At 41.8% G+C, this 15,657-nt stretch overlaps 1 protein-coding gene across 4 annotated transcripts in view; it reads right to left on the reverse strand.

The window, feature by feature from the left end:
- The window catches only part of OSBPL3 (oxysterol binding protein like 3), a 193,640-nt gene that overhangs the window by 75,731 nt on the left and 102,252 nt on the right, over positions 1-15,657 (reverse strand). For all 4 annotated transcript variants that reach the window (XM_068549172.1, XM_068549170.1, XM_068549171.1 and 1 more), the window contains exon 2: positions 11,496-11,733. In XM_068549172.1, the coding sequence (XP_068405273.1) occupies positions 11,496-11,588 (93 nt within the window). In that variant the 5' untranslated portion in view covers positions 11,589-11,733. The remainder of the gene's footprint in view (positions 1-11,495; positions 11,734-15,657) is intronic.

Consider the following 15,657-nt stretch of genomic DNA (forward strand, 5'->3'; position numbering starts at 1 on the left):
TTAAAATAGTATTAACAAAAAACTTTAATGCACATATAATGATGATTTCTATCCTGTTTATCACTCACTTAGCATTTATGGGTATAATTACATTGGTACTTTTTAAGATCCTCAAATAAATCTGTGGGTTATTAATATTTGTTAAATATCCCCCAATTGTATACAAGACCTTCAAGACTATGGACTGCATCTTTTATGCACTTTTCTCTCTGTAATGCTCTGCTCTGTAAAGAAGAGCCTCTTAAGAGCTGTAGCTACTGTTAAAGATGGAGACACCCAACCCCATAGATGTCATTCTGCTCTGGCCATGCAGCCCACCAGCGTGGTGGCAATGTTTTTATAGTTGCTATTGTGGTAGTGATTACAGTGATACAAGTAACAACTACTATTTGGTGGATAACTTCTATGTGCCTCACAATGATTCTGTAATGAAGGTATTATTATTCTCATTTTACAGACGAAGAAAATGAAGCTCCAAAGTAGTTTGCCCAGGATCACAAACTACTGAGTGGTGGACCCCATCTGTGGACTGGAGACCACACACAGAACTTCTCTGTTCAACATCAACTCTGGACAAGACGACCTACAAGTGTATTAGAGTCCATCCAAGGCCACTTACTCCCCTTCCCCAGGACTACTTTCTCCCCAAGCGGAGTCTGTCTCTGACAGCACGTTCTGGCACTTAGCATGCATGTGTGTTAGCCAATGATGACAGGACAGCTCTCTCCACCCAAGGGACTCAAGAGTCTCTTCTGAGTTTTTTTTCCAGGGAATACAGTAATGATTTGTTTTATCCCATAGAGTCATGAAATATTTCTTTTAAACACCAGAGTTTGAGAGAGAATGTGGAAGTTACCCAGCTCTTTCATCTTAGAGATGAGGAATCTAAGAGAAACAATCTTAGTAGGGCCACAACAAGGAGTGAAGGACTTCTGAGGACCAGAACCCAGTCCTTTGACCCCAACTCAGTACCCTTTCCACTACCCCTTCCTAAGAATTACCATGTTTCCATAGTGGCAGACGGCCTTGTGTAGGAGATCCTGGGCTAACTCACCACATGGACACACACCATGGGATAACAGGGAAAATCTCTAATACAGACTCTTATGTGAGTGGGACTAGACCAGAGGCACGACGGTGGGGAGACTTCCGCTTGGTTTTATACTTTCCAGCACTGTTCAGTGTTTTATCTTTACTACCTTTAAATTTTAAAAAATCATACCTCTTTTGGCATATCACAGAGCTCTGCCCTTTGGCGCCTGAGCCCTGGTGGGAATCACTGACTCTCCGTATTCAGATATAACACTTTTGTAGTCCAAGCACAGGGCAACCACAGCTCCTCAAGAAAACCCACCCCACCCCCTTGCTGGATGGTGCTAGCTGATGACAGTACTCTCTCTCACAGTGTTCTCAAAGCTATTTTTTCAGAGCTAATTGAAATTTACAATCAAAGTAGAGGTACATTCTGGCTAGTTAATGCATATATGATTTAAAAATCATAGGAGAAGGTGGCAGAAGTTTAGCACAATGAACGTGCAAATCATCAGTGACTTTCTTTCACCTCTCTATAAGAATAACTGGTTCTCATCATGAGAACCTAGCAACAGGTTAAGATCCTGGAGAGCCTCATGAATCAAAAAAGGAATGGCTTTTGTGTTATGTAGGTTATATTCTAGTTATAACTGAGCTTCTATTTAACGGGGTAGTCTCTAACTCAAAGGTCTAAGGCTTAGCACCAGGTAGGTACTGGAGATGCAAAGATGTGAAACCAAATGCTGGCCTTCAAAAAAGTTAACGTACATTAAAAATAGAGACACCACTCGGTTGAAAACTTGTAAATGCCGAATGGGAGTCGCACAAAAACCTGCTACAGACTCCTGTTCCGGGGTAGGCACAATCTCACGTAGGGCTGGATCCACCTTAGCGAAATGACTTGAGCTGGGATATGAAGAAAAACTGACACAGCGTGAGAAGCAGGGTTTCTGAGGCTACCCTGACAAATTACCACAACGTCAGTGACTTAAAGCAACAGAAATTTATCCTCTAACAGTTCTGGAGGCCAGAAGTCCAAAATTAAGGCGTTAGCAGGCCTATGCTCCCTCCAGAGACTCTAAGGGAGAATGTGTTTGTCTTAACTTGGGTTGCTGTAACAAAATACCACAGACTGGGAGGGTAGTCCAAGATAAAGGTGCTGGTAGATTCGGTTCCTGGTGAGAACCCGCTCCCTGACCTGTAAACAGCTGCCTTCTCGCTGTCTGCTCTTCCTCCACGCCTAAGAGCAAGAAGCTCTGTTGTCTGTCCTCTTCTCATAAAGGCATTAATCCCAGGATGAAGGCACCACCCTCATGACCTCATCTGAACCTAACTACCCCCCAGAGGCCCCACCTCTAAATGTCATCATATTGGGGATCAGGGCTTCAACATATGAACTGGGGTGGGGCGGGCACAGACACAAACATTCAGTCTACAATAGCGTTCCTCGCCCCTTCCAGTTTCTGGTGGCCTTGGCATTCCTTGGCTTGTACTCCCATCACCCAGATCTCTGCCTCCGTCTTCACACACATCACCTTCTCCTCCATGTCTGTCTTCTCTCTGTGTGTTTCTTATAAGGACACTGGTCACTGAACTTGGGGCTGACCTGGATAATCCAGGATGTTCTCCTCATCTCAAGATTCTTAAATTAATTACATCTTTTACCAAATAAGGTAACCTTCACAGGTTCCTAGGACTAGGATGTAGACATATCTTTGGGGGTGGGGGGACCATTCAGCCTACTACACAGGGCAAGAGGGACCACTAGGCCAGAGATTGCCAGGAAAGTGACTCATCTGGAGTGAGAAGAGAGAGGAGGTGATTTTGGTTGTGGTGGGAGCTTGTGTAGAGGTGCAGAGGGAGACACAGCTGGACTCGATGGTAGGGCCAGGGTGTAGAGGACCTTAGAGAGAGGTCAGATTATTCCAGGGAAGTCTCCTGTTTTGCCTCTGTCCTACTTACACTGTCACTTCTCGGCCTTTAGTATCAATATTTTAATAGCATCACATCACTGAAGTAGACTCAGACTTTCCCCTCCCTGGGAAAGAACTGTTGAGTCACTTTGGTTCACATTTGCATCTATAGCTCCTAGAAAAACATCTAATAGCTGCAAAGCTAGTAAGCTGTGCTCTCAACAAAAGCATCTGAATCAGTTCTGCCTTCCTGTATCCTGCACTACAGCCAATGCCAACCGTGAATAAATACACTGATTCTCTTAAGGTATCCATGTAGTTTCTATCAAACTAGTGTTTCTAAAACCCACCAAAATATATTTGCTATGTGTGTTATTCTGGAATTGCAAAACAGTTTGGATGGTTCAGTAACTTCCAGAAGTGTTTTAAGAGTTTGGTTTCTTGTGCTCTTCAGAGTGTGGAAGGCAGCTTATCATTTGTAGACATGCAAAGTGACAAGGAAACCCTGACAATTCAAATACATCATTTTAGCTGAAGTTTTCATTTCTTCCTGTATCAAATGTTTGTTTTTTTCTTTACAAGACTTACTCAGAGTAGAAATATATTGAGAATTGAGTGTTGGGTCTTTGCCCTTCCTACTTTCAGTGCATAATGTCACAACCATAGGTGTGACCAAAAGGTAGGCAGTAAGGAGAAGTAAAAGGCTCAGAAAGGGGGGGATCTGAAAAACTAAGATGGAACTATATAGTTAATTATTTTTCTCTGTTGGAGCCACCAGAAAAATAACAGCTCTGGACAAACAGACCTGGGGGATCATTATGGCTGCTTCCCTCATCTGTGTTACTCTTGCCCCTGCATTCACAGAGTGTTGGCTTCTGGAGGTTTGTTTAAACAACAATCATTTGTACATAGGGCACATGGAACTTGAATTAACTTCTAAAGAAGCTTTCTAGCATCTAAAGAAACCTAGTGTTCTTCAAATAGATGGCTGCCTGACCCTCTACCACTTCTTAGCTGTGTGACTCTAAACCGGCAGTTAATTGGGCCTTGTTTTCTTTCTAAAGTGTAGAAAAAATACAGACCTCGCTGGATTGTTTTGAGACTCCAAAGGAGAGTAGGAAAGGATCTCATGAGCTGTAAAGGTGCTATCAGATGCTTGCTAACTTCTAGAGTCCCTTGCTGACTCTTTTCAGAGCAGCCTAGACAGAAGCCAAGCCATCTGCCTCTGCGTAGTGCCACCAGCCTCGCAGCTGAAAGGATGAAACAGGGAAGCAGTCACCATGTGGTACTGCTTGAGGGCTCCTGGGACTCCTGCTTCTGGAAGGTGAATGGTTTATGTGCCAAACACTTACATAACACTACGTGCTGGCTCTCTTCTAACTGAAGCAACTGTCACAACCTTATGTGACACAAGGTACAGGGGGATTAAGGACCTTGCCCAAGGTCAAACAGCTTATAAACAGCCCAACATTTAAACTCAGGCTATCTGGCTCTCAAGCAACTTCATGCTCGTTGCCTTTTATTTCCTGTGACCATCATAGAGCAATGTGACACAGTCATGCCATTCCCAAGCCACTCTTCCATGACGGGTCTTTCTTGTGGTGTTTATTCAGCCCATACTTACAAAAGGCAGCTGGTAAATCTCAGTGTCTAAAGACACAATGAATTAAAAGAAATAAATGGAACTACATATTTTCAATACCCAGAGAGCTGAAATTATAAACACCTGAACATTATAGCTTTAATTCACTCTTCTTGGCAAATTCTCTCCCATTCAACTCCTGTGTCTTACGGGTTCTGGCAGCAAGCCCAGCCACCCTGGGCTCCCTGGAGTACAGCATAATCTAAGAGCCTGCATAAATAAATTCTCATCAGGTGACCCTGGGAGAGCTCAAAGGCCACCTCTGATGGCCCCAGGGACAAGAGGGTGACAAGAATAAATTGCATAATTGTATGGAGACTTACATAGCAATAGATCTCTCCATTTCAAATCCCCTGCAATAATGAGAGAAGCACTTGTTAATTATTTTGGAAGGATTCAGTTCCAGATTTCTGACTTACACAGCAAATTAAAAAAAAAACGGAAGCCATGCTCTCTTTACAACCCACAGTCTTCCCAATCAGAGTTGATTTCTTATTTTTAGTGATGTGTTCAGCTGTCCTATCCTTAGTAGCTTCACATCCCCCTGCTCATGGTCTCTTAGTAAGAGGTTCTCAGTGGATACTGGTTGAAGAAATAAAAATTAGGGCATACAGAACTCTTTCAAAAAAGACAAAACCTATTCATTCATCTCTAGCACAATCTGGCTTCTGAAATGTGTTACTTTGAAAGTTCTAGGAAGGAAATGTAAGGGGCAGTGGGAAAAAGACAAGAGGAAATTACTCATATTTTACAGGTTTTGAAATAGCAATTCTCTCTCCCACTTAGACATCCCTTAACCTACTTAATATATGTATAGAGCTTTGTGAATTGCACAAGGCTAGCTTTCTACCTAGCAACCACATGCTTATTCATTCATTCATTTAATCCACACTTATCAAATGTCTACCATGTGCAGCTTAGGTACTCTGTATTTATTATTTCATTTAGTTTTCAAAAGGAAGCAAAATTATCTACATTTCACAGCTGAAGAACCAAGACTCAGAGGTTTTCTGTAACATGGCAAGGTCATCCAGCTAGCAAAAAGCAGAGCCAGTGTGAATACAGGTCAGTTAAAACAAAGACAGTCTTTACTTCTGTTCCATACTTTCCAACAGAGCAGTTTGTCTGGAGACCCCAGGTTTAGAAAGTATTTAGGGATTTCATCATTTGCCAGGAAAAACTCAATGGAGAGGCCTTTGTTCATTTTTTGAAATCCTCATATGTCTGTCACCAGAGTGAGGGAGCTGGGGAATTTGTGGCTTTTTGCTCCCGTTCCCCACATGTACCTGCCCATGCATTCCAACCTGCCCTCGATAGAGGGATATTTGCTGCTGGTGTGCAGTAAATTCAGCCCGGTAATTTGCATCTGCCATGTGCAAAGCCCCGTGCCAGTGCCGTGAGAGCTCAAAAGATGCGTAAATAGGACCCAGGACTCAAAGAACCACACACTCTTTCAAACCAATGAATTAATCAAAAGAGAGGAGAGAACAAGGCTGTGTTAGGCATGGCATTAGCCAAACTGAAGGTTCCCAAACAGAACTTTTGTGAAGGCCTCTCTCAACTCCTGTCTGGTGCCTGGCAGAACTGGGGTACCCTCTTCCTCTGTTCCTATTTTCTCATGAACGGACTTAAAACCAGACTTTCATGCCCACCACTTCAAGGAAACCACTCGGCAATGTCACCAATGACCTCCACAACCAACGGTCATTCTCAACTTCACTTTATTTGACCTATCAAGCAGCCACTTAAAACTAAACTATTGCAATTCACATAGACTGCATATATATTGGAAATGATCTACAGAGAGCATATATTATTTTTTATAAAAATTATTTTTAAAGGGCTAAAGCAATAAATGAAGATTCTTTTCAAGAAAATCGCAAAATTCAAAAGGGCAGAACAGTTTCATATGATTTAATCTAGCTAAAGGGGATAGCTGAGCCAAAGCCTGGGGTGGGGAAGAACAGTGAAGCAAAGACTGACTTAGAACACTACAAGGGATGGGGTGTGACGAAGACAGTCAGAAGGGACCAACAACCTATTCTCTGTGTAAGCTGGGTTCCTTTAGTTGGAGATTTCCTGCAAGGAGAATAGATTCCTATCCAGTAAAGGTGCTATATCTAAAGGATGGTCTATTTCAAAGAGATCTACTTCTTGTGCAGAGAATCAGAGTTCTTGAAACAAGGACATCTCACTTCTGGCTCCAGAATTCACCAAAGTAAAGGGAGCTCATCAGTAATTGTTTCTTAAATTTACAGAGGACCTTTCTCCAATGAGCTTCAATGGCTTTTAGCCAGTGAAAATACTAAATTTTCTCTCACGACATCCCTGCAAAGGAAGCAGAAGATGGAGAACTGAGGTGAACTTCACTTGCCAGAAGCTCCTCCAACAGCAGAATATAAAGACTGTAGCAGCTTTCTCTTGATTTCAGCCCTCTAATACCACTAAGGGGTGACAAATGTGGCACCCATGCTGCCACTCACCCTGTGTATGCCCATGAGCCATTACTGAAAACATGGCACTCTTTCCCACTGAACCCAGACTCAACTGCAGAATCCTTCTCAACACAATGCTCTAAGCAGCTACTACCAATAGATAGGTGAATGCATGGGGAAAGGACATACAAGGACACTCATGCAAGGACAAAACCCAGCAGAACAGAATGGGATAAGAATTTAACGCCTGGGACTTCCCTGGTGGTGCAGTGGATAAGACTCCGCGCCCCCAATGCAGGGGGTCCGGGTTCAATCCCTGGTCAGGGAACTAGATCCCACATGCATTCTGCAACTAAGAGTTTGTATGTCACAACTAAGGAGCCCACGTGCCGCAACTAAGGAGCTAGTGAGCCACAACTAAGGAGCCCACGTGCCACAACTAAGGAGAGGCAAGCCGCAACTAAGATCTCACACAACCAAATAAACAAACAAACAAATAAATAAACGAATTTAACACTTTTTCCACTTGCTTTAGGTACAGGTTATGTTGTATGTTCAAGATATCAAATGTAGCTCATATATTAAACATTCTGTTACATTCTTCCCTAAAAGTACTTTGTTAATATGTATAAAGTAAGATACATTTTATTTTAAAGTATACATTCATATATACATTGTATAGTTTTGTGGACCTCTGTACAACACTAACGAGGTATGGGTAGGTACACGTATGATGCCTGCAAAAGTTTCTGGGGGCAAAAAGTAGAACTACTCACTATGAAAATTTAGGTTTTCCACATATAGGAATGAAATTCAAATTAATGTTAACTATAATAATAAAAATAAACGTTAATATTAACTCAGCACCTACTATGAGTCTGACCCTACATTAAATGCTTTAGTTCTAATCCTCACAATAATCGTATGAGAAAAGAACTATTATTATTCCAATTTTATTGATGAGAAAACTGAGGCTTAGAGAGTTTAAGGTTACAGAACTAATTATTGAGTGGAACCAAGGTCGGAGAGTTCAAGTTCTAATCACTAGGCATACCTTCCTCCTAAAATTATCTTGATAAAAATTATATTTAAAGGCTGTTTCCACATTGACAAAATGAGGCATATTATATTTAAAATTTCAAAAGCCCTAGTATTTAAGTTAAAAGATGACAGCACCCTTCTCCTTGGGTTTTCAAGGCTGTAAGTTGTAAACTTTGTCTTAGGTTCAATTTGTAGAAATGAAGAACACAGATCACACTTAACACCCAGGTCTCATCATTTTGTCCATTAAGGAAGCAAGCTCTTCTAACACAGATATTTGGAAAGGGGAGTATCCACACATAAATGAGGGCTTCTTGAGATTTACGTGAGGAGGCTCTGGGATAGGAAAAACAAGTTCAAGTTCAGTTCAAGAAACAAGGACAAGGGCAAATTCAGTGGGAGGAACTGAAAGAAAGCCAGTGTGGCTACAGTACAGAGAACCAATGTCACTTGGCAATGGTGGATGAGAATTTAAACGAAAATGACTCCAGAAGACCAAGTCTTTCAGCCAAGGTTGTACTGCAAGTTTATGCATTTAGTGCCCCTTCCCTGTCACCTCACGAGCTCCAAACAGAAAAAATATAAAAAAATATAAACATGTAGGGTTTTTTTTTGATATGTCTGTGTGATTTGGAAAAAAAAAACAAAACAAGATTCAATATCTCATGAATAAGACACAAAACAGAAATGCAAAGGATACTGCAGACAGAGGCGTCCAGGGGTCCTACTTCAGTGGGCTAATGAAGCTACAAATATCCCCAGGAAAAGGCTGGGACCTGAGCTAGCTTATTGTTGGAAATCAGAGAATGTGGAGGGGGAAGCCCCACACCATGATGAAAGGAGGCTTTAAAAATCTGCCTATCCAGAGAGATGGTAGGACGCAGACAGTCTCACAACCAGGACCTGGCCATGCTGCACGCTGGCCTGGTGGTGGCTCTTATATACTCCTGGTTGATGTGGAACAGAGGCGCCAGCTGCAAATATCAGACTTGGCTCTGGGCTGGGGTCATCAGAGGTAGGAAGTAGGTAATAGAAAATCACAGGTGAGTGCAGAGAAAGGACACAGGGAAAGCAAGCTCAAGATGGCGCCCTAAACTATAATTCCAAAGTATGTGAGAAAAACTAGCATTAAGGAAGATGGCCAATAAACTTAACATCAGAGTTATCTCCTCCAGACGGAATGAACAGAACAACCTAAAAATGACTTTAATCTGGAGCTTTAAAAACAAGTAGGTTTTTGCACAGATTATCTTCATTGGTTATATGTGAACATTCCTCAAATTAAATAAATTATATAAATCTTGAAGTTTTAAATGGTGAACTTGTACTTTCCAGCAAAGTGACTGGAAACACAGCATGGTCGCTACATTTAGCACCCAAGAGACCCCTGGATATGGCTGTGTTCCCTAAGAGCCATGAAGTAAGAACTTCAAGGTCCCTGTACCTCTGTGGCACCTTCAGAAACTAAAAGACAGTCTTGGGACAGTGTGTGATGTGGGATGGACATGGACTGACAAGGTGGACAACAGAGAGGGAAAAGCTGAGCCAGTCCTGCGACCGAACACCTTTCTTTGATAGAAGGATGGGAAAGTGGATTGAATAAGAAAATGGTTCCTGAAAATTAAACTTGGCCTTATAACTAGACTCAGGCTAAAGCGGGAATGAACTTATTAAATTCTCCATCTTCTCTGGCACAGAGGGAAAATAAGTGTTTATGTGTATAAAGCAACATTACATGCAAATTAAAGTGAGAGATCCTAAATATAAAAGATGACCAATTGACGAATGAATGGCTGAATGACCAACCCGTTCTAAGTCAGAAAAAAGTGAGGCCTCAAGCATATTCCTCTTACTCTTTATGATGTAACCTCAAAAATAAAAGCTCTGTGAAAACCAAATCAATCAATTTCAAATAACTCATCAAAAAAAAGTTTCTATGGTATTCAGTCCTAGAATTTCATTCATTGCACTGCTCCAGTTGCTATGGTGTTATAAGCACTGGCTGTTTGAATGAATCACGTGTTCTCCCTTTATCCAAGGAGGACATGGCAATAGATGCTACTAAATGCAAAGGGCTGGGGGAAGATCACATACTCGGCTCTAATCCCAACCAGATATTTGGCTTAGGGAGAGAAACACTCCCGTGGAAAGCTGACAAAGTGGGTGAGATTAGCTACCCTCATGAAACTAGAACTCCCACGGAGCCATGATACGTTAGCCAAGGAGTAACCTTAGTCATTTTTTTTTAATCCCAGGAGGAAGTGATAACAGTGATGAAAAAATTACTCTTCCTAACCCCTCAGGGGAGATCTTGGAGAGCTCCCCAAACGCCCCTATGGCAAGATCTAATTTGTCTAGAATTATAGATTCTAATGCCACGAAGCAGTATTGAGAGGTGGCAAGCTCCCTGTCCCAGGCAATGTTGGAAGGGAAAGACCCGTGGTGATGCGTCATAAATGTGTGGACGTGCCTGAGGTGGGAGGCTGCTTGACTGTTGCTTCCAATCTGGAACCAAGGACTCAGAGCCAACTTAGGCCAGTGCGTCCCATGGACGAAAGGCAATGCCAACACAGCCAGCTGACACTGAAAAGGCTCCAAGACCACTTCGGTTGTAAACCCACAGCTTTTGGGCAGCCCACTCTCTTTTGACTTAACTGAAGGTGAAAGAATTATAATAATTAATGTGCATTTACTGCCATGGATCTAAACCCAGCAAATTCTGCTAACGGAGATTTTTTAGAAAGGAAATCAAGGAGCAACATATAATTAGCTGATAGTTATTTAGGAGTTAACTATTCAGTCCTTTGTTTCACTTCTTTCTTCTTCCTACTTAATTCCTTTTGACCACTTCTCTGTTGACTTGCTTCCCTTGCCCGTTAGGGAAGTAAAGCAGGTGAGACCCAAAGTTATAACGGGGCATTCTGTGGTTGGAAGCTGTCATAAAAGGTTTGGTAAAGTGAAGGAAGAAGAGGGTGGGAGGATATTATAATTACTGGAAAAGTGATTGGTAGCTTTTTTGTTTGGGTTAGTAGGGTATAAAGGAAAGTGTGGGCTCTGGAGTCAAACAGAATGAGCTTTGGTTTCTTGTCTCTGCCACTTAATAGACTAGCTATGTGTCCTTGGGCAGATAACTCAGTTGGTCTGACTCAGCTTCCTCACGGAGAAAACAGGAATATCAATATCTGTGTTGGAGGACAGTTGCAACGATTGAGTAAAATAATCCAAAGAGACAAATACATTTCTTCCCATCCAGTAGGGTCTCGAGCTGCATTATTAAAATTATCTAAAATTTACTCTTCTTAGATAATTAAGATATGACTAAAAGCAAATGCTCTTAAACTGAGAAGCAGGAGTTCCCAAGTCAATGTACAGATTTTAATGTGCAAACTTCTTGATTTAAATTTGCATCTTAAAATTTGCATTAAACTTTACCTGTCGACTTCCCTGCTTGGAAGAGCAACTACTTGTGCTCCTTGAAGGTGAGACCAATTTGGGGGACACCCCAAGGCTCTTCTCATCACTCATAATGAACAGCAGGTCCTTGGCCTTGATGTAGTCAAAATGCCATAGAAGACAGTGGAGCAGAGAGTATGGAAGTCAGACACAAGCAGGTGGCTCAGCTTTTATCCAATATGTTTTAAAAGCATTTTGGATGACCCAGAGGAAATCCCTAAAACAAAAAGAAAAGAATTAGAGAGAAGGTACAAGGCATCAGATATCATCTATAATTAGCACTGATCCCACAAGTGGTTTATCTACACTACAGATTACAGAGCCACGATGGTCACTCACATCAGGGGCTGTGAAGGAAAAGACGCATTATACCTATCTCTTATGGGAAATTACGTATAGGCGGTTTTTCGTGTAACTTTGCAATATAATAATAGGCTTAAGAACGTAAGAAAATTTGAGTCCAGACACATACAAAAATCTGTACTATAAAAACCATCCCAAACCACGAGATACCACTTCATACCAACCCTGATAGATACAATCAAAAAACTGAAAGATAACAAGTGTTGGAAGAAACTGCAACCTTTAGGCATCGCTGCTAGGAATGCAAAATGGTGTAGCCGTAGTTGAAAACAGTTTGGCAGTTTTTAAAAAGTTAAACATAGAATTATCATATGATTCAGCAACTCCACTCCTAGGTATATACCCGAAAGAACTGAAAACAAGTATTCTAACAAAAACTTGTACAAGAATGTTCACCGCTATGCTGTTTATTCACAAGAGTCAAAGGCAGAAACAACCCAAATGTCCATCAACTGATGCATGGATAAACTACATATGGTATATGCTATGGTCTGGATGTTTACACCTCCCCCCTAACCGCCACCTCCACCCAAATTCATATGTTGAAATCCTAATGCCCAATGAGATAGTATTAGGAGGTGGGGCCTTTGGGAGGTGTTAGGTCCTGAGGGCAGAGCCCTCATGAATGGCATTACTGCCCTTATGAAAGAGACCCCAGAGCTTCCTGGCCCCTCCCACCATGGGAGGGTACTGTGATAAGCCTGCCACCCGAAGAGGGCCCTCTGACCATGCTGGCATACTCATCTTGGACTTCTAGCCTCCAGAACTGTGAGGAATAAATTTCTGTTGCTTATAAGCCACCCAGACTGTGATATTTTGTTACAGCGGCCCAAACAGACTAAAACAGCATATTCACACAGTGGATTATTATTCACCTCTGTTATACATGCTATAACAGAAATGAACCTTGAAAACATTATGCTAAATGAAAGAAGCCAGACACAAAAAAAACACATAGTGGATGTTTCTATTTATATGAAATATCCAGAGTGGGCAAATCCATAGAGACAGAAGGCCAATTAGTGGTTGCCAGGGGCTGGGGGATTTAAGGAATGGAGTCTAGCTATGGGGTTTCCTTTAATGGTGATTAAAATGTTCTGGAACTAGATAATGGTGATGGTTGTACAGCATTGTGAATGTACTAAATGTCACTGAATTGTACACTTGAAAGTGGTTAAAAAGTTAATTTTATGTTATGTATTTTACTACAATTAAAAAAAAAAATCCCTTTCTGGTTTTTTGAGGGATAGAGATGGGTAATTTGTTCTACCAAAGGTTTCTGGAGACATCTTATAAAAAAAAAAACTATAACATGATGTGACAAAAACTATGGGGGAAAGCAGAATTTTCCATACCATCTATTAGCATATTAGTAATTAAATCAATGATCATTTGTTGAGTCCATACTACTTACTGCCAAGCACTATAATATGGGTTTCCCACACACAGTGTCTCATTTAATCAAAGTCAGATGGGATGGGTATTATCTGCATTTTACAGAGGAAAAAGCCAAGTTTCTGAGAAGTTAAGTCAGTTGTCCAGTCATGCAGCTGGCAAGAGACTGCATCCAGGCTAGGTCCCAGGCCTTTAATCTTGGTGCTGGAAATTAGCATGCCTTGATGGCCAGGTCTGGTGATAACAGCTACTGCCCCATCTCTGGGACCTAAGAGAACTGAGGAGCTGAACTAGGAAGACTCAGGAGGGAGCACATCATAAGCCAGCTTTGAAGAGGCAATGCCGCATTCTCTCCACAGCACAGTGCAGATCTCCAAGATGGCAAGGATCTCTGGCGGGGAAGGGGATTGACCAGGGCATTGGCAGAGACCCCTTTATGAAACTGAGTCTCTCTGCTGACTTTAGGATTAACCTCTCTATCCAAAACTTTATTCCCTTTCTTGTTTTGCAGCTGTGCCTCCTCAGCAGCGAGGAGCAGCAAAGTAACAAAGCAAGAGCCCATGGCGCCTTCTCAGGACAGACCCCACTCCCCATGTCCTCTGCCTGCCTCTTGTTTATACAGAAAAGCTTAGTCTCCCAGGCCTCCCCTGAGTCTCTAAAGGCTGGCTCAAGAGTTAGTGATTAGGAAATGTGAAGATGTAGAAACAAAGAATAGCTGCTGTGCCAGGAAACTGGTAATAACTTAGACCATAAATCAGCAATCACTGAACTCCCGGTTCCTTGAAAGATATAAAGGCCTGACACACATTCCTGAGTTGTTTCTACAGGAAGCAGACCCTCACCAGATGAAAACTGCTGACCTCAAGCACGGAGACCCCAGGCCTGTTGAAACTGGAAGATTGATGGTGTTCAAAACTTCACCTTGATGCCAACCAACCCGAGGATTGTGCACGAGCTGGTCATGCACCCTGCAGCCCCCTCACTCACACTGTCTTTAAGACCTCTGTCTCCTAACTGGCAACTTGGAGACGGTCTTAAGACATTAGTCCACCACCTTCCCAGATTGCTGGCCTCCTGAATAAAGCAACTTTTCCTTTTCCACCAACCCTTATCTCTTGAGTATTGGCCTTTCGAGCAGCAAGCAGCCGAACTTGGTACCTGCCTCATCCGGTTACATTTACAAGTAGTTGGCTGGGCTGCCACCCCTGTAGCTCTTTAAGGGTGAACCACTGCCTTTACCCACAGCCCTGAGTTAAGGGTGACTAACATGTTTAGGTTTTGCCTTCAGACTTTTATTTGACACACTAAGTAAATTCTACAACTTCCCCAAGCATGTTAACAACAATAAGAAAAAATGTTTTATATCTAATTCATTTGGTTCTTAGTGTTCACATAGTCTAATTTTAAAAGAAGGATGTTATACAGCTGTCCAGGAACCAGCTAGTTAAATATTATATCAAACTTTTGGTTAATTATTAAGTACTCAAGTCTCCTATGCCTTTCACTAACACTTCTTAAATAATGAGCATGTTAAGGCCATAAACTAAAACCAAGACAATGCAGAGAAATAACGAAATCTCAGAAAATAAAATTAAGGTACCTGTAGGCATAGAACTCAATTCCCACGTTGCTTTCATAGAACCACCCCGCCTCTGCCACACACACACACAAATCTCTGTATTCATTATGTACTGAATCCAACAATAAATAAGACTAAAAGCAAACCAACACCAGCATCTTCATAAAGTTAGCTTTACTTATGAGACATGACTAATTGTACCTGAAATTAGAAGCAAATGCAGTCTAGTTAAAAACTGCCAAGAGAGGCTGTTAAGCTATATTAATAGTTTGTTTAATAGCAGTGTTGGCTGTTGCTGTTTAAGAAAGAGAAAAAAAGAAACACCTGATGGAAACCCCAAATGATGAAATGTCTGTGGGGACAGCCATTGCTATGACAATTGGTTCCACAGTGGATGAGGAATACCAACAAAGGGACTCTGCTTGTGTGTGGAAGTTTTTTGTTTTGTTTTGTTTCAAGGCTGAGATTCTGACAATGAGAGCATGGGTTGAGAGGTGGTGTGTAACATGTGCAGAAGGGACAAAAAAGAGCATTTGGGCCATAAAGTAAGAGTCACGGGAATTCTGAAACTGTGTCAGAACAGAAACATCATAATCCTCTCCTAGAGGCAGTTGATTAAAAGAATGATCGTTATCTTTTAACCCTGCCAAATTTCACTTCACAGGCAACGGATATGAAGGCCAGGGCTGTGAACAGGTTAAATCCATACTCATTTAAATTGGTACTTTGAGTTAAGGCCTCTGAAGGTACCACCTGCTGTGACCCTCACCCCTGTCTCTTCTTCTTCTTCTTCTGGGAAAAGAA

Source organism: Eschrichtius robustus, chromosome 8 (assembly GCF_028021215.1).
Source record: "Eschrichtius robustus isolate mEscRob2 chromosome 8, mEscRob2.pri, whole genome shotgun sequence".
Taxonomy (NCBI): domain Eukaryota; kingdom Metazoa; phylum Chordata; class Mammalia; order Artiodactyla; family Eschrichtiidae; genus Eschrichtius; species Eschrichtius robustus.